This window comes from Microcaecilia unicolor, chromosome 6 (assembly GCF_901765095.1).
Source record: "Microcaecilia unicolor chromosome 6, aMicUni1.1, whole genome shotgun sequence".
In the NCBI taxonomy this organism is placed as follows: Eukaryota; Metazoa; Chordata; class Amphibia; order Gymnophiona; family Siphonopidae; genus Microcaecilia; species Microcaecilia unicolor.
In genome coordinates, this window is record NC_044036.1 from 84329200 (window position 1) to 84349602 (window position 20403).

The 20403-nt window shown below is 42.8% G+C and overlaps 1 protein-coding gene across 4 annotated transcripts in view; it reads right to left on the reverse strand.

Annotated features, from left to right (window-relative positions):
* Positions 1 to 20403, reverse strand: part of RABGAP1L (RAB GTPase activating protein 1 like) — an 803631-nt gene that overhangs the window by 265123 nt on the left and 518105 nt on the right. For all 4 annotated transcript variants that reach the window (XM_030206422.1, XM_030206421.1, XM_030206423.1 and 1 more), the window contains one exon: positions 4110 to 4235. In XM_030206422.1, the coding sequence (XP_030062282.1) occupies positions 4110 to 4235 (126 nt within the window). The remainder of the gene's footprint in view (positions 1 to 4109; positions 4236 to 20403) is intronic.

The window sequence follows — 20403 nt, forward strand, 5'->3', positions numbered from 1 at the left end:
GGGGCCCTTTTACAAAGGTGCGTTAGGCTCTATGTGCGTGCAGTGCGCGCCAATAATGAGACTTCCGCCAGGCTATCGCGCCCTCTGGCAGTAATTTCAGATTCACCGCGTGCCCGTAACACCTGGATGATTTATTCATTTCCTCCCACACGTGGCGTTTTCGGCAGTAATCTGCAACTGGAGTGCGCCGTCACCGCGCATGTAGCACGTGAGCCCTTACCGCTAGATCAACAGGTGGCATTAAGGGCGGAGGCCGGAACTGGCCCAGAGTGTGCACAAAACACACGCTTACACTACCGCAAACCACTTTTTACTGCGGCTTAGTAAAAGGACCCCCTCAGTGAGTTTCTACTGTTGGATATAATGATGGCCATTGATGGCATTAGAAACCAAGAAAAGCTCTATCTCCATGCTGGACTACTGAGATGGTGATTTTATAGCAGGGCAGCTATTGGCCCATACATTGCATTAAGTGTCTTTATAAAACTACCTCCTCAAATGCTCTTGCACAAAGTTACACCTGCACCTTTTCTGCGTGTATACTGTTACAAGTCACTGATTATTTACACCTTTTTCACAAATGCCACAAGACTAAGTATCAGATGTTAAGGGTTGGACCAAAGTATGCAAATAATATTATGCAAATTAGTTTCCTTTTTAAGATTGCAATGAAAGATGAGGTGCTGCTGACGGCAGTTTAATCTGCTAGAAGTTGACTGAAGAATTCCACATACAGAAATAGAGAGATCCTAGACTCTCTTCAAGGGGGTTTCCTCAGGCAAATAACAAACAAAAAGGGCAACACGGAATTTGGCACTTAAAAGGAGGAAAGTGATTCTAAACTGTCAGTTATGTTGTCACTGAGATCAGGTAATCATCAAACTGGGTGGATTAGTATTAGAGGAGATGATGTTACATAATGGCCAGGGTACTAGATTTCATGGATACCCGCTTTATGAAGATAGGGGAGTACCTTAAGGAGACACTGGTAGGGTGGAAAATACATCTACAAAACAGAACAGTAGCCTAATCAAAAAGTCTCCTCTATATTAAAGACTACAGGCTATGGGTTTTAATGTGTTGTCTTGTCAGCTTCTCAGTTGATGACTACAGCTCTTGGATAATCTGAATTTCTATAGTACAGATTTCAGCCGCTTGGAGTGGAGGAGTAGCCTAGTAGTGAGAGCACCAGCCTGGACATCCAGAGGTGCCCAGTTCAAATTCCACTGCTGCTCCTTGTGATATCACTTATTGCCTCAGGTACAAACTTAGATTGTCAGCCCTCCAAGGACAGGGAAATACCCAGTCTACCTGAATATAACTCACCTTGAGCTACTACTGAAAAAGGTGTGAGCAAATAGAATGTTAGGTATTATTAGGAAAGGAATGGAAACAAAAATGAGGATGTTATAATGCCTTTGTATTGCTCCATGGTGTGACCGCACCTCGAATATTGTGTTCAATTCTGGTCGCTATATCTCAAAAAAGATATAGTGGAATTAGAAAAGGTGCAGAGAAGGGTGACGAAAATGATAAAGGGGATGGGACAACTTCCCTATGAGGAAAGGCTAAAGCGGCTAGGGCTCTTCACCTTGGAGAAAAGGCGGCTGAGGGGAGATACGATAGAGGTCTATAAAATAATGAGTGGAGTTGAACGGGTAGATGTGAAGCCTCTGTTCACGCTTTCCAAAAATACTAGGACTAGGAAGCATGCGATGAAGCTACAATATAGTAAATTTAAAACGAATCAGAGAAAGTTTTTCTTCACTCAATGTGTAATTAAACTCTGGAATTCGTTGCCAGAGAATGTGGTAAAGGCGGTTAGCTTAGTGGAGTTTAAAAAAGGTTTGGCCGGCTTCCTAAAGGAAAAGTCCATAGACCGTTATTAAATGGACTTGGGGAAAATTCACTATTTCTGGGATAAGCAGTATAAAATGTTTTGTACTTTTTGGGATCTAGCCAGGTATTTTGTGATCTGGATTGCCCACTGTTGGAAACAGGATGCTGGGCTTGATGTACTTTGATCTTTCTCAGTATGGCAATACTTACGTACTTATGTAATTAATCTTTCAGAAGGATTTGTCACCATGACTTTTCCAACATACACTCTCTTATACAATTTCACCTATGGTACATTTCTAATAGGCTATAAATTAGGGATGCGCATTTGTTTGAAACAATATAGGAAAGGTCAATGACATTTCCCATGTTATTTCATGATATGAAAATGAGCAGAAAAAAACCACAAAATTTTGTGTTTTTATGTGCCGTCAACAGTGCAAAATTTTCTGAAAGAGTACACATTTTTTCACACGGATGCACACTGCTCAAAAGTGTGTGCCCTATTTGTAAACAGAGCATACACTTTTAGAAAGTGTGTGCACTTTTTTCTGATAGTGCACAGATGCATGAATCATTGCACATGAGCACACTATTGGGAAAGAATGGAGGAACAGCCTATTAGTTAGAACAATGGGCTGAGAACCTGGGAACCAGGTTTTATTCCCTCTGCAGCACCTTGTGACCCTGTGCAAGGCAGTTAATCCTTCATTGCTCCAGGTACAAAACTTAGATAGTGAGTCCACTGGGGACATAGAAAGTACCTGTATATAACGTATGTAAAGTGCTTTGATTGTACCACAGAAAGGCGGTATATCAAATTTGTGACCCTTGGCTCACACTCTTCACAAATAGGGAGCACTTAATGAATAGTGTGCACTCTTTGAACAGTGCACATATTTTCAAAGAAGGCACACTCTTTCAAAAGAGTGTGAACTACTTCAGAAAGAGCACATACTGCTAACAATATTGCTCCCATAATAACAAAATGAAATAAAACCCCTGCAAAATCCAAACATTCCCAGAAATGACACAACACAAAATCGTTTTGCAAACCTCTACTATAAAGTTACATCTCAGCTTGTCTGACTTTTCCTAGTACAGATTTCCTGCCTAGATAATTTAATCTAGTGGGTGGATGCTTTACCATGGCTTATAATCAGGACTTTTCACAGCAAACACACAGCACACCTAACACAGCAGAATTTAGGATACATTTCACACATGCAGTAATGCTCCCTCTCTCATGCCCTGATGATCAATTCTCCGTGCTGTTCTAAAACAACTCCCTAAAAATAGCACTGGAACAGCGCAAGGAATTAGCTCTCCAATGAGCAACATTAATAACATGCAAATTTAAGCGCATTATTAGCGTTCGTCATCTGGGGAAAGTGCGGGAGGATTGTCCTTCTGCACTTGTTTGACAGGTCCAGGCTGTTAAAAGCCCGGACCTGACAAACACAGGAGCTGGAGGTCCGTTGGACCCCCAGACACCCCCAAAAGCAAGGCCCTGATGGCCTAGTCTCCCCAAGCCCCCACTCCCCCTCCCGGGACAGTGATGGGGGAGGGGAGGCTGGAGGGGAGGCTCCGACACAAGGGTATGGGGGGCTGGAGGTCCAGTGGATCTCCAGCCCCCCCAACCCCCCCCCCCCCCCACACCATAAAATAATCCCTGGTGGCCCAGTGGGCTACACAACCCACCCCACACCCGCCCTGGTAGTCTAGCAGTGCCTTCCCCCCAGTACCTTGTTGTTTGATGGAGGAGGGAGAGGCACTCCCTCCTCTTCCAGCGCCACATCCAAAATGGCGGTGAAAATTGTTCCAGTTCTGCCTATCCAAAAATCACAATTTAGATGTTTTGGTGGGAAAAATGTCCATCTGCTGCTTTGTGCCACTTCTGAGACATTTTCTCTTTTGAAAATGTTGCCTTGGGCAGATTGTTGCAGGGCACATATTTTACATATAGAAGGAATGGTTGGTCATCTGTCCAGATTAAGTAAAAGCAATGAACATGGCTAAGGTGCTTCCAAAATTACAGGGTACAATAGAGATTAGCTAGGGTGATTTTTTTTTTTTTTTTTTAAGAAAAACCCAGGCTTGAAATCAGGCATCAAAATAACGTTCATAACTGTGGAAGTTTTCTATACAGGCAGTTCTGTTTCGGCTCTAATACTATTATAGCATTCAAATTGTTTTAAAGAGTGAATCAGCTATGATTTCCTCTTCCTTGCAATCATGTTAAGTTGCCATAAGTTTTCATCCTCCTATACCTGCATTAGTCGCTCCAGCTGGTAGAATTTGCAGTGGAGATCTTCAAAGTTGTTCTTGTAAAGGTCTCTTAACCCATAGTTGTACATGATTTTCACCAGCACACAGAATGCTTGTTCCTCTGGCATCTGTATAAAAGAGCAAAGGCATAGAGTCAACCAGGGGAACCTGGGAAGAAAGTATGTTTAGAATAATAGGGAAGCCATTACTTGATCCAGAACACGTATTTATATATTGTCAGAAACTAGGAGACTACAAGACTGCATGTATGCCTTTCCCAAAATATTGGTAACTGGCCACTAGAGTGGCTCTACAGAGTTATTAAAAACCAGAAAGGAGATAATGTTGGGGTCGATAATCAAAGTGATTTAACCATCCAGAAATGACTCCTGGCCAGTTAAATCACCTGTTTGAGGCTAACTGCTAATCTTCAGTGGCACTTAACTGGTTAGTGCTGAACTGGAAATTGGCTATTTTGGGGGTGTTCCAGGGTAGAGCAATATTCAGCACTAAGCTGGCCAGGTTAACCCCATAAATAGGGCTGCATAAAAGTCAGTCCTATCTTTATGTGGTAACCCATAGCTGGTTAAGTGATGAGTATTGCACTTAACCAGCTATGAATTAGCCAGACCCAGAAACAAAGAAATTCAATGTCAGTGTCTGGACATGGCCGGAACTGAATTTCTTAATGCCAGCAGTGGTCAGCAAAATGCTGATCGCCACGGGCTGAATATCAGGCCCATCGCTTTTGGGTAAGGCTTGTTGGGAGGTGTAGTTTAATGAAATCTGGTCAGAGACTAGCAGTGGCAGTGGAGGTAAGGCAAATTGAGGAATGGAGAAAAAGAGAAAGATGGCAGGAAAATGTAAGAGAGGGAGAAACAGGTACTGGGATGATGTCAGAAAGAGTCCAAATTCAGGTCAGAAAAACCTAACAGTAAGAGTTCTTGGCAGCCATTTTGAAAACGGAGCTAACATGGGCAGGAGCCAGTGGATCACTACTGTCCCAATCTCACTGCCTCACCAGGGCTTCTAAAGTAGATCCAGGGGCCTACTTTGGTTGGGTGGGTGGACCGCGTGAACCGATACTCTCATATCACCCCCCTCCTTAAGTCGCTTCACTGGCTCCCAATCCACTACCGTATACAGTTCAAGCTTCTTCTATTGACCTTCAAGTGCACTCAATCTGCTGCCCCCCATTACCTCTCTACCCTCCTCTCCCCGTATGTTCCCACCCGTAACCTCCGCTCTCAGGACAAATCACTCCTATCTGTACCCTTCTCCACCACCGCTAACTCCAGACTCCGCCCCTTCTGCCTCGCAGCACCTTATGCCTGGAACAGACTTCCTGAGCCCATACGCCATGCGCCCTCCCTGCCCATCTTCAAGTCCTTACTCAAGGCCCATCTCTTCTCCCTTGCTTTTGGCGCCTAACCACCTTCCCCATTCCTGTTACCTACACTGACTGCGTAGTCTATTACCGTTAGATTGTAAGCTCTCTTGAGCAGGGACTGTCCCTCCCCGTGTTTAAACTTGTACAGCGCTGCGTAACCCTGGCAGCGCTATAGAAATGCTAAGTAGTAGTAGTAGTAGTAGTAGTAGTAGTAGTGTCCAGGACCGAGGAGGTGGCTGCTATTTGGGTAGGTGGGTGGGGGAGGAAACAATTTAGAGGGGTTTCTGGGATGCTCTAATGTTTGGTAGGGAAGGAGGGAGGGAAGGAAAGAGGGAGGAAGGGAGTGGGCAGAACCTGAATTACCAACTGTCATTTAATCCAAACTGTCAGATAACTGGGACTCTATTGTACCAATTCTGCAATGCCAGTATTTACATCCATAGAATCCATCAGATGTGTTCTAGGCATGGCTTTGGTGGTTCAAAAAATATATGTATATTTCCTATTGTAATGATCAGAACATAACCCATGTCTCCCTGCAGCACCTAAAAAAGATTTATCACAAATCAGAGATGACATGCTAAGAAGCCTTGAGGAGAGGGAAAACTTGGAAAGGAACAGCCAATTTCTTCAAGTCATGTACCTCATATGTCAATAAAATTTCAACAGAACACCCCTAAGCTCCAATCAACAAAGATTATGAAATAGACATTCCAAAAACTGACATATTCTCATCACAAAACAGAAAATAAAACTACTTTTTCTACCTTTGTTGTCTAGTTATTTTATTTTTCTAATTGTGTTGGTCCGAATAATTCCTCCACCTTCTCTTAACTCGTCATTTTTCTCTCTCCTCCTTTTCCTTTCAGATTTCTTCAATTTATTTTTCTGCCTCTCTGTCCACATTTGAATTCATTCCTAATATCCAGTCTTCAATTTTCCTCTTTTTACTGTGTCTACCTACAGCTTTCCATCTCTTTCCCTCACCCCTGTTCCCCTTTTCCCTTCCTCTTATTCTTCAGTCTTGTACTAACTGTATCCTCTTTCCCCCTTCCATCCAGCATCTCCCCTTTTTCTCATTCCATCCTTCCATCCAGCTTCTCTCCTCTTTATCTTCCCCCTTCCATCCAGTGCCTAACCTCTTTCTCTTCCCCCTTCCATCCATCATCTCCCTTCTCATGTCTGCCTCGCATCTTCTGTTCCCTTAGGCTGTTGCTGCTGCTTCTCCAGAACAGTAGCAGCAGCCTCAAACATAAAGCAGTCCTATTTAGATTGTGAGCTCTTTGAACAGGGACTGTCTTTTTCATGTATGGTGTACAGTGCTGCGTATGCCTTGTAGCACTATAGAAGTGATAAGTCGTAGTAGTAGATCTACCAGTCCCCCTTCTGACATCAACTTCCTATTCCAGGAGAGGGAACCAGTAGTTGACAATATACACATGAAGATTGCCGCCCCCTGATTGGTTTATGTTGTTTTGCCACTATTGCTGTAGGCATGGAGAAGCAGAAGTGGGGTGGGGATGGCAGTGGGTGAGAGGTGAGAAAAATCTTAGACCGGGAGCCATGTATTCCCTGCTGAGTTCTTGCATACTACTTGGGGTACACATACCATGTGTTGAGAACCATGCATTAAACAATACATCATGGCCCCAAGGAGGAAGTTGAGGGAAGAGTTACAGCTTAGAGCCTCAGCTGAAAATGCTGAGAAAGATGGAAACCATGAAGCAATGGAAGAGACTGAGTGCATGGTTTACAATGAACATGGAGTTCTGAATACAGATGAAAGTACATCCCATAGTAGAGGTGAAAAACTTCCCCATGGTCTGAAAAATTACACTATCCTTCATCATAATATTGTCTGTTTATTTTGTGTTCAATGTTTGCAAGCAGCGGGGTGGTCAGTAGTGAACATAAAACTACTGTTGTGGGAGGTGCTTGCTTGATCCTGATGTTACTCTCAGAAGTGGTGACTGAGAAGAAAAAAGGATAACCAGCCTGAATTTGTATATAAATGTAGATGCAGAAGCTTCAAAAGCATAGCCACAGCTCAGAACAACCCAAAATTACAATGCTCCTTCTATTTGTTGGCTTCATGGAAGTAGACAGATTCTGGCTGTGCTGAAGCTGCTTTAGAGTCTACAGCCAGTGCTCTGCATGTGTCTGCAGGGGAAGCACTTGTAAAATTCAGGGTAAGCTTGTAAAGAGTACAAATTAAAGACAAGAGGTTTGGAGGGCATGTGCAAGTGAGCCTGGGGAATGACAAAAAATAATTAGCAATGATTGTTTAAAATCTGAAAATGCTGCAGGTTGAAAGTTTGTGTTGAGCATGTACATTGAGAGGAATTCATGCCTGCAGGAAAGTGTGCATGACAATTAGCAGGAGACTAGGAGACAGTTAAAAGCAATTTGAACCTACTGTCTGAGCCATCAGCCAATCAAAGAGGAATTTAGCTAACATACTTGGAGTCAATGGGGTGTGGTGTGGCGGGAGGACAGAGCTAGAGACAAGAAAGTTGCTATTTAAGCTCTTGAAAGGAAAGTCCTTTATTTGGTGTATTTCGTGTGTTGAGATTTAGCATGTGAAATTTTGATTGTTTTTTTTTTTTTTAATTAGTAAAAAAGCTTGCCAAAGTTTAGTAAGAGAGTGTCTGAAGTTGTGTTCATCTACCAGCAGGTGGAGATAGAGAGCGCTGAATTGCACTGTCTTATAGGATGGAATGCTCCTTGGTGATTCAGTATTTCTTGTAACAAAGTAGAAGGAAATTAATTAGAACATTTCTCCATCCCCACAAGGAAATCGGACAGTCCAAAAACTGCAAATCTGTAGACCAATTACAACAGTCCCTCTGAAACTGAAAAATGAACAGCACAGTTCAACCGAGAGAAATAGCCAAGAGAAACCGTCACAAAAAAACATGGAGGGTCTCTAGATTCATCTGCTGCGACTAAAGTAAATAAAATTATCAGGTAACACATAATTTTTTGTTCCTTAGTGTCAGCAGCAGATGAATCCAGACTTTTGAGATGTAGCAAAGCAGTCCTGAAGTAGGGTGGGAACCAAAAACTCCTGAAGATAGCACGATACACCCAAAGATGAATCCAACCGAGCAGAGCTAATCAAAGACCGTGTCTGCTGAGGATAAGCAAAGAGTACCAGGTCACCACTTCCCCCATGTACACCTGGAAAACCCGAAGGGCTATTGCCCAGAAAGCTGCTACAGCTCAGGCCAAAGACAGAATTACCCGCATGCAAATACACGGATGCCATAGCTTTCCTGACCCAGCAAGTAATGCTGGGTATAAAAGCCTCGTTACCTTCGGCCATCCTGAGTCAGGGAGAACTAAACCTCTGACCAACAGCACTAATCGGTCACTTCCAAAAGAGTAGAAGCCCATGGCTAGAGAGCAGCAAGCAGAAAGAATCAAAGGAAAATGGCTACGAAAGGCTGAAAGCATCTGAGGTGGAAAGCGGGGCCTGAGCCCACTGTTACCATAGCAGGAGAAATCCAGAGGCCAGATTTCCCCAACTGTGCTTGGACTGATACTCAGATCTGTGATAAAAACTAAAGTGTCCCAGACGATAGCTCCTGGCATAGACAAAAGGAAGGCTAGCTTGAACCCAATGAAGCAGACCTTCAGATCTATCCTGAAGAAGGTAGTAAGAGTCTGAGTGGTCGAGATTTTCCACCAACTTGCCCAGACCTCCACAAGCAGTTTTTCCGAAAAAGAGAGCTTAACCCACCACTGTGCTATGGAGCAATGGCTGCCAAAAGGCAAAAATAGAACAAATGTCTGGCTAGGACTGCCAAAAACATCTGCAGAGTTGAGCATAAGGCAAGACATATACGTACAATGCCTAACGTGCCAGCCCTCGACTCCAGGTCTGGCAATGTAGGAAGAGTTGAATGGCAGAGCCCTGGAAGGAATCTAAAAACTATTGCCTGCCACAACAGCATGCTCTAGCCACCTAGGCACAGCTAGATGCCTGCAAAGACAAAGGAGAAACGCAGAATTGGCCGAGGAAGGCAGCGGTGAAACCACTAGCTGTGGATGTTTAAATGTTAACTGGAGTCCACGAGAGACGCCGACCAACAGCTGGGAAGGAACCACAGAAGTGACCTGACACAGAAACTGGCCCAAGGAAGAATGTCCAAGATGGAGGCCAGTGTCCCCAGGACTGGAACATATCCTCAAACCCCAGATCCTAGTAGAAAAGGCAGAACATGACACAAATGCCAATGTTCTGGAGAAGCAGCACAGGAAGAAAGGAATTCCCTAAGGCTAAGGAATTATGATCCTTAGAAACTTCAAAATTGCGCAGACAACACCAAATTCCATCACAGATGACATGGAAGACAACTCACTGGTGCCTAGAGTCCTCGATGACGACTCCGGTGTCGATCAGGGTACACCATTCTTTGGCAATGAGCACAGAGCTACCTCTAGGAAGAACCAGGCCAATTCTCAGGAGTTGCAAATCAGCCTACCGGCAGGTATATAGCAATCTACATTGTAGCTTTGTGAAGGAAGGCTGCTATCACTATCATGACCAGGAAAATGGGCCACAGAAAAGGGGAAAGTATGGAATACCTGACCAACAATTGAGAATGGCCTTCAATGTGCAAAATCCCAGAAATCGTCCGATGGAAGGAGCAGAAGAATAGGAATGCCTGTTCCTCGAGATCCATGGAGATTAGAGAAGCTTCTGCTATACTGAAAGAAGTAAAGATTGCAATGTTCCCCTGATGAAATGGAGAACTATTAACACCTAGTTGACTTGTACAAATGCAATGCCAGGCATAAGGAAGTGCTCTTCCCTGGAAATAACAGAAAGAAACAAAGTCTATTCTGACTGCTGTTGAAATCTGTGAAGCTGTGGACTAGGGGGAGGGTGCGGATCGGGAAGAGCAGGCCTGGGCAGATGCTGGGCTACGAGGAGGGGGGAGTTGTCTAATGCCCACCCATGTTAACTCTAGGCTCACCCAAAATGTCAGGTCTGCCTATCACATGAGTAAAGCTCTGCCTAATGCTGCTCTGTGTCAGGATATGTAGTCTGAGACTGCTGTTCCCACTGTACTTGCTGGCAAATACACATATATTTGCTAGTGTCCTTATATGAATTTTACAAAAGGCTCCAGGTTCAGCAGAAACGTTTGTAAAAAGACTCTAGGAGCAGACCTGGATGCCCCAATTACTGCTTAGATATTAATATGCTCAGGAGACACAATGCAATCAGTTTACTACAATTCTGACCACAAGAAGACAATGATCAGGCAATCTGGTGACTATGTCAGATCAAAATGAAAGGACTTATACTCTTTCTGGTTTTTCAAAAGTCTGAGTCATTGTAGTAAAAAATTGCTCAACATGATTAGAAGACTGCTTTGCATCACAAAGGACAGTCATCAGAATAGAAGAAATGCCATTCTAGGTCAGACTAAAGGCCCACCAAGTCTAGCATCCTGTCTCTAACAGTGGCCAATCGGGTACAGTAGGAAATATCTTGAAGATCCATTTTTTGAAGACCCCTCTCAGAGATGTGCTGTGTAGCATTTTGAGGATCACAGAAAAGATTACTGAATTAAACTGAAAGAAGCAAAAAGTGAAAAATGACTAGTGAAAGCACAGACAGAAGAAAAAAATGGATAAAGAAGAAAAAAGAGGTGACAAGATCTTTTACAGATATATTAGGGAAAGGAGAAAAGCTAGGAATGGAATTGTAAGTGAACAAATTTTGGTGTTCACAGAAGAACATCTTGGAGAAGGACCGCAGTTGGCTGCCGAGGGTATATCTGGGAATGGAGTGGATATAACACCACTCACGGAAGAAACTGTTTATAAACAACTTGAAACTCTGAAAGTGGACAAAGCTATGGGGCCGGATGGAATACATCCCAGGAAACTGAGGGAGCTCAGAGACATCCTGGTAGGAAATCTGAAGGATTTATTTAACAGATCTTTAGAGATGGGAGAGGTTCTGCGAATTGGAGACAAGCTGATATGGTCCTTCTTCACAAAAGTGGGGACAGGGATCGAGTGGGAAACTACGTGGTGCTATGATCGTGGGGGGCAATGCTTCACACTCACCTTTCCCAGCTGTTCCTTATGGATCTCCATGCCCTCATGGATACATTGTGTGGAGGCAGGTAGTAATGGTGCTTGAAGACTTGTCACCTTTGCCTGACGCACATGAGGACCAGCAGCTCAGACTTCTGCACTGAGAAATTGGGCTCCCTGCGCAGTGACATAGCTGTGTACACTAAGGAACGTTCTTCCACGTGCAGAGGTATATATGCAAGATTTGCACATGGAGGGAATACCCCGCTGTTGCCGCAGATGTTCTCTTGATGCAGGGACCAATACTACCATTGCACATTTTGCATAGTATACTTTCGATTTGCGGAAACATTTATCTCCAAATGTCTATGACGCCTGCAGTGCATTCTCTTTCTAAACAGTTTCTTTCAGTATTTTTGAATATCGGAAAATGTTTAGCTCCTTCTTCCATTATGGAGTTGCGCTTGTAGACATTTTCTGATAAACATTTATTTCGCCATTTGAACATCATATCAAAAATGCCTCTCCACATTTGCAGATGAAACAAAACTATTTAAAATTGTTAAAACAAATGCAGACTTTGAAAAACTGCAGGAAGAACTTAGGAATTTGGAAGACTGAGCACCCAAATGGGAGATGAAATTTAATATAGACAAATGCAAAGTGATGCACATTGGGAAGAATAATCCAAATCATAGTTACTTGATGCTAGGGTCCACCTTAGGGATCAGCACTGATGAAAAAGATCTAAGTGTCATCATTCGGGGAAATCTTCTGCCCAGTGTGTGGCAGTGGCCAAAAAATCAAACAGGATGCTAGTAATTATAAAGAATGGGATGGAAAATAAGACAAAGACTATTATAATGCTTCTGTATCGCTCCATGGTGTGATCTCACCTTGAGTATTGTGTTTAATTCTGGTTGCCGTACCTCAAAAAAGATATTGTGGAATTAGAAAAGGTTCAAAGAAGGGCGACTAAAATTATATATGGAAAGGCTAAAGAGGTTAGGGCTCTTCACCTTGGAAAACAGATAGCTGAGGGGGGGATATGATAGAGGTCTACAAAATCCTGAGTGATGTAGAACGGGTAAAAGTGAATTGATTGTTTTACTCTTTCAAAAAGTATTTATTTATTACATTTATATCCCACATTTTCCCACCTATTTGTAGGCTCAATATGGCTTACATTGTACTGGAGAGGCGTTACAGACTCTGGTGTAAACAAATACAAAGTGATGTTGTGGTAAGATAAAGTTCATGTGGTACAGCCACACTAGGGAATCGTACAACGAAAGAGTTGTGTTATGTTCATTACGATCTTTAGTTTTGTTGTGTTGCAAAGATCAGGCATTTATGTTGGATCGGTAGGGTATGCCTTTTTAAACAGGTTAGTTTGTACAAAGACTAAGGGACAATTCATTGAAGTTAAATGGTAAAACAGAACAAAAAGGAGGAAATTTTTTCACTCAATGAATAGATAAGCTCTAGAACCCATTGTCAGAGGATGTGTTTACAGCAGTTAGAAAAAAGGTTTAGACAAGTTTCTGGAGGAAAAGTTCATAGTCTGCTATTGAGATAGACATGGGGAAGCCACTGCTTGCCCTGGGGTTGGTAGCATGGAATGTTGCTTCTACTTGGGATTCTGCCAGGTATTTGTGACCTGGATTGGAAGCAGGACACTGGGCTAGATGGGCCATTGTTCTGACCCAGTATGGCTATTCTTATGTGCTTATGTAATCTGTGAGGGTTAAATACCTATTTTTGGAGCCCAAGTACTTGAAAAAATTTTAGATTCTCACAAGTATACCACTGATGGGCCTGAGGATTTTGATTCATTCTCTACAGCCAGGAAACAGAACTAGTTAGAAGAAAATACAACAATGTCCTAAGCTTATATCTTACAATGTGCTCTTCTTTGTTATTATCAGTAAAACAAAACAAAAAAAAAAAAGCAAAATGTTTTTGTTTCCAGTGACTTTGTTATTCCTTGCTGATACATTTTTCATTAATAAGACCGAGAAAATCAGTAGGTTCTTGCACGGTTCTCAGTCTTGCAGGCTAGAGGAGAGTTCAGTTTTCAGTCAGCCAATGTGCAGCATTGCAAACAAAAGGGAAGAGAAAGCTAAAGAAAACTGCAAGATGAGCTCAGACTGAATCAAAGCTACCTGAAATAGCAACCTAAGCTCAGGGATAATACGTTGCTGTCATAGGATAACCAATACTATTTCTTCACAAAGATAACCTGCAAGGTACCCCCATTACAGAACACATAAAGACCATAAACAAAGCTATAGATGGAAGAAAAAAATGTCAACTTCTGATGAGAAAAGGTGGATTCTTCGCTAGGAATTCAGAATGAAATCTTCTGATGTGCAGAACTAAGGCAGTATATTCTCCTTTCCATACCATACAAATCAGAGAGCCATTACATATAACCTTGTGTACAGAGGAATGATTGACACCACTAGACAGCTGACAGCCATAGCTTTCAAGTGATATAAAAATTGTGCCTGCACAGCAAAATAATCTTCATTTCACACTTCCCATAAACATGAACAAACTTACTGACAATTTAAACACACAGCATGAAAAATAAAACCACAGGGATACAAAACAGATAGTATACATTAACAGGTAAGGCTTACATGCCTAGTGCATGAGTGAAATTGATCTATATCAAGGTGTGGCCAAGGCGGTGAGCTCCAGCAGCCACGAGAAGACCTTAGTGCTGCTCACCACCAGGTTTGTGTCACTGCTCATGGGGAGGGAGGGAGAGAAGAGAGAGAAAAATAATGGATCCCAGGAAAGAAAGATAATGGAACTTGGGGAAGTGGAGAAGGGAGATGTTGGAGCTGACTACTGAAAGAATTCAAACATGAACTTGCTGATCTATTGTTAAATCTAGGCCTAGGCTTCCAGAAGGCTGGCACCCTGGCAGCTCTGTGATAGAGACCTTCACACAGGGATGACGAGATTGTTTATACCCCCAGGCTGCTAAGTTTGCTACAAAAATACCAATATATGGCGGGAGGGTCCACTTAGAAGAACAAGTGGAGGAGTGGCCTAGTGGTTAGGGTGGTGGACTTTGGTCCTGGGGAACTGAGGAACTGAGTTCGATTCCCACTTCAGGCACGGGCAGCTCCTTGTGACTCTGGGCAAGTCACTTAACCCTCCATTGCCCCATGTAAGCTGCATTGAGCCTGCCATGAGTGGGAAAGTGCGGGATACAAATGTAACAAAAAAAAAAATACATGGATCAGTACTTATATAAGCAGGCTGACTCTATAGATAGTGGCATAAGCCAAGGTGCACACCTATATCCTGTAAGTTCTCCACCTGTTGTCTAATTCCATAAGCAGCTGTGTATGCTAGTCCTTCAGCCTGCAGATTTTCAGGCTTGCATGCTTCAGTGCTGACTTGACCCCTCTGCACACAGGGACTAGCAGTTCAAACTGCCTTCCTCTATTATCTTACCAATCAGGTTCAGAGTACATCAGCAAGCACAGGCCAGAGCAGCAGTTCTAACATATAACCTGCCAAGTGGGCAGGCAGTTTTTTTCACGATGTCATCAAGTCCCAGGAGTTGGCTAAGCTTTCTTCAGACCAACTGAATGGTACTTCACCAGAAGTGAAAAGGAAGGCTGCTTGCATACCATCTAGCCTTCTTCGGAGTGGTTTGGGGAGGAGGAAATGTTTCAGTAATGATTAAGATAAATTGTCAGAAAACAATGAAGTTTCAGAAAGATGTCGTATGTTTTATGCTAAATTGTGTCTTTCTTATGCTTACCAAAAGCACCAGTTTTAAAATGTACATGTATAAATGTGTGCAAGCCCATACATGTGTGTGAAGTTTGGGCAAGTATACATGTAATTCTGGGAGGATATTTTATAAAGTGTGCAGCCCATTTTGTACAGTTTATAAAATACAGGTGCACGTTTAGGCAGCCCTTTTACTGATACACATATCTTCCTACCTGACCTATATAAAATTATCCCTACAACTGCACAAGTTAGCTAAGAAAACGACCTTCAAATCCTATATATACATGAGAGCAGAAGAGAAGCCTAGTGCTTACAGCAGCAAGCTGATACCCAGGGAAACCAGGTTTCAGATCCCATGTCTCTCATTGTTGCTCCCTGTGATCTTGGGCAAGCCACTTCACCTTGAGGACTGTATCTGAATTACAGAAGGCATGATAACCGCACAAAGGATCTCTGATGGAGAGGAAGAGATTGTAGAGCTGCTGTCATGGCTCTGCCATGACCCTTACCCGGTCCGACAGGGCCTTGATGTCCGATGGCCACGTGCGCATCCCTCCCACTCTGGCAGCATCCACGCTTCTGGGGCTTTTCCTGGCGGCAACACACTGAGGAACTCCTGTGGGAGAAGGGGTAACTTCCTGTCCCGCAGTATGTAAGGGAGCCCTCTGCACTTCCTGGACGCGCCTTCGCTTTAGGTCGCTCTGTTCCTCAGCAGCTGTTCCTGAGTTCCAGCCTTTGCTGCTCCTGAGTTCCAGTCTTCAGTTGCTCCTGAGATCCAATCTTCCGCCGCTCCTGCGCTCCAGTCCTCAGCTGTTCCTAAAGTTCCAGCCTTTTCTTCCTGTGCTGCTGTCTGCTCTGTTCATGCCAGCTCGACTCACCTGCTGTCGTCTGATCTCTGGGTCAGGCGCCCCTCGACGGTCCAAGGGCTCTCTTCCCAGTTTTAGTCTTGAACTGTGACAACTTAGTGGTCGGTATAGATGGGCACACTAGATAGGCTATATGTAGGTTAATACTCAGTTACCACAGTCAGCATTTTTTAAAAACATCAACCATGGCAATTAGAACATTGAAATATTAAGTGGCACTGAATACCCAGGTGTTAGTATCTGATACAGTGTTACCGCATCAGGTTCATTTCCTGAAACTGCTGGCCTTCTTCACTCTGTATCGTCTGATGAAAAATAGCTTCTGCAAATTCAGGTAGTTCAGTATTAAAAAAATGTATGTCCATGGCTGATCAATACATTGATGCTAGTTTGGCCATAGCCACAGGAAAAAAACAAAATTCAAGAACAACTTTTCTAACACTTAGAACTTGAAAGAAAATCCTGAATGGGGTTTTCTAAAGGGTGAAAGAGCCAAACGAGGTGACAAAAAAACCCCCCTGCAAACCTTTTTTTTTACCTCACTGTGAAATGGGGAAAAATACACAATTTCTAGGGTTCGAGGAAAACACACAGAACTGAGGTGGCTCTACACAAGGACTCTAAGGTGGGAATGCCTGCACAGGCTCAGTAGATTATTCTTGAAAAAGCTTAAACATTGTTTATATTACTCCAACCCAGGTTCCATTGGAAGATGCCACCCATATGTATAAGGACTACTATCTTGCTTGTTCTCAGAGAAAACAGTTAACTTACATTAAGCCAGAGAGAAAAGAGGGAAAACAGAGAGTTGGGTTAAATGGTCAGTATTCTCAATGGAGAAGGGTAGTTAATGGGGTTCCCCAGGGGTCTGTGCTGGGACCGCTGCTTTTTAACATATTTATAAATGATCTAGAGATGGGAGTAACTAGTGAGGTAATTAAATTTGCTGACAACACAAAGTTATTCAAAGTTGTTAAATCACAAGAAGATTGTGAAAAATTGCAAGAAGACCTTGGGAGACTGGGCATCCAAATATCAGATGACGTTTAATGCGAGCAACTGCAAAGTGATCCATGTGGGAAAGAGGAACCCAATTATAGTTTTGTAATGCAAGGTTCCACATTAGGAGTCACTGCCCAGGAAAAGGATTTAGATGTCATTGTTGATGATATATTTAAACCCTCTGCTCAGTATGCAGCAGCAGCTAAGAAAGCAAATAGAATCATAGGAGTTATTAGGAAAAGAGTGGAAAATAAAAATGAGAATATTATAATGCTTTTGTATCACTTCATGGTGTGATCACACCTTGAATATTGTGTGCAATTCTGGTTAGTGCATCTCAAAAAAGATATAGCAGAATTAGGAAAAGTACAGAGAAGGATGACAAAAATGACAAAGGGGATGGGACGATTTCCCTAACAGGAAAGGCTAAAGTGGCTAGGGCACTTCAGCTTGAAGAAGAGATGGCTGAGGTATAACATACCACGCGGAGTGGAACAGTTAGGCGTGAATCACTTGTTTACTCTCCAAAAATACTAGGACTAGAGGCATGCAATGAAGCTACTAAGTAGTCAATTTAAAATAAGGTGGAGAAAATATTTCCTCACTCAATGTGTAATTAATCTCTTGAACACATTGCCAGAGAATGTGGTAAAAGCAGTTAGCTTAGAAGGTTTTGAAAAAAGAAAAGTCCATAAGCCATTATTTCTAGGATAAGCAGCATAAAAACTGTTTTACTTTTTTGGGATATTACCACAGGTACTTGTGGCCTGGATTGGCCACTGTTGGAAACAGAATACTGGGCTTCATGGACCTTCGGTCTGTCCCAGAATGGCAACACTTATGTTCCATTAATTGTGCTTTTAACACCTGCATGAACATCAAAATATCTTAGCACATTGCCCAATTTGCTTTTACAAGTTTTTTGCAGTCATGGGAAGGTCACAGTATTAATTTTCCTGTATACAAAGCTGTAATCACTGAATTATTACATTGTCTATGTGATGACTATCTTGTTGGGCAGACTGGATGGACCATACTGGTCTTTATCTGCCACCATCTACTAAGTTAGTATGTATATCTTAGCTCACCGTGGACTGTCAGAACCAATCCAAACTTTTCACTGCAGATCTGACTTGGCTTTATTTGAGATCTTAGATAGATCTAAATATTGCTGAGAAGCTTCCTGCACTTCTTCAATGCAAAAAATGTAAACCAATGCAGATCTTGTGAAACCTAATAAATTACTGCAGCACAGAAATTTATACTGTTGTACAAACATGTTTATTAAGCAGAATCAGATGTTTGAAGAGAACTTCCTGTACTAAAAACTAAAAATGCAAACCTAAGTATATAATGTTATTTTTAGAACAGATGTTCCTTAATTTTTGATGCTTATGTTATTTTCCTCTACCAACTTTTCACTTTAGAAGTCTGATTTTTGTATAAAGATCCAAGCAACTGGATGACAATGTAGATATTAGGAAATTATTTATGTAAAATATTTAGTTTTCTTCCTCCTTTTTAATACAGACATGTTTTGTTAGAACTTCAAAGAGTAAAAGACACTGTAGCATCAAGCATAGTGGAAACAGGTGATCCCTACACATTAGGGCAGATTCAAGCGGTTTGCACCCCTATTTTGAAGCCCATCTTGTTTTATGAGTAGGATACTCTATGGGCTCACATCAAGAGATTGATTTTGCAGCAAAAGGAAGCTGCCACTCTAACTTACATGCCATTGTTTACCTAAGGGCCCTTTTACTAAGCCGTGTAAGCGTCTATGAGCGCCCAACGCGTGCCAAAATGAAGTTCCCGCCCTGCTACCATGTGGCTCTTATGGTAATTTCATTTTTTTGGCACACGTCTGATACGCGCATCTGAAAAATAATTTTTATTTTTGGACGCGTGTATCAGACACACACCGACATTTGACGAGCGTAGGTCACTACCGCCTGGTTACCGCGTGAGACTTTACAGCTAGATCAGTAGTAGGTGGTAAGGTCTCAAACCCAAAATGGACACGCGCCAACTTTGATTTTGCCGCACATCCATTTTCAGCAAAAATTTTAAAAAGGCCTGCTGAAAAATGGATTGGTGCACCCATAACCCATGCCTACACTACTGCAAGCCATTTTTCAGCACACCTTAGAAAAAGGACCCCCTAGTTTTCTAACCTAAAGTATTACATGCAGTTAGATCCCAGAGTGCCCCTTTCTCTATGAATAAACATTTTCTGAAAGTTTTGTGTCAATTGCTGCAGCTGAAGTGCTCAGGCCTCCAGTTGGGTAAATGACAGGAGAATAATTTAAGTGCATGTCAACCCCTGTTGCTGCAGAGAATGTCTCGCCAGTCTAATTGGGGGCCCATGTACATTGGCTATGGCAATTAGCACAAATATCGGGACTCCAGAGGGTGAAAGCCAGGCCATGCTCTAATTTCTGGAGCCCTGAGCTGGTTTCTTTGGTTTACCCCTTAAGGTAGCCCTGCTTCACATCTTTACATATCTACCAATAATCCTATTGTGCCTTTCAAGCACACATCAACTATTTTGCAAGTCTGCAGCATAGAAACTTTGGAATATAAATGCAGATGTTTTTGTGACTCTAGGCAGAATTCAAATAGTTAATTTCATGTATGAGGTAACGTGGGATTTCATGCTAAGTTTCCAGTGGTGCAAGGCTCCTATATAGTAATATAGAAAGATGTGGAGAGGCACAATCGAAAGGGACGTCCAAGTTTTGATGAGGATGTCCTCGCAAAACGTCCCGATGGAGGGGCGGGGAAACCCATATTATCGAATCAAGATGGACATCCATCTTTCGTTTTGATAATACGGTCAGGGACGTTCAAATCTTGAAATTTTGGTCGTCCCTAGACTTGGTCATTTCTGATTTTGGGCGACAATGGAAACCAAGGACGTCCATCTCAGAAACAACCAAATGCAAGCCCCTTGGTCGTGGGAGGAGCCAGCATTCGTAGTGCACTGGTCCCCCTCACATGTCAGGACACCAACCGGGCACCCTAGGGGCACTGCAGTGGACTTCAGAAATTACTCCCAGGTACATAGCTCCCTTACCTTGTGTGCTGAGCCCCCCAAAACCCACTACCCACAATTGTACACCATTACCATAGCCCTTACGGGTGAAGGGGGCACCTACATGTGGGTACAGTGGGTTTCTGGTGGGTTTTGGAGGGCTCGCTGTTTCCTCCACAAACATA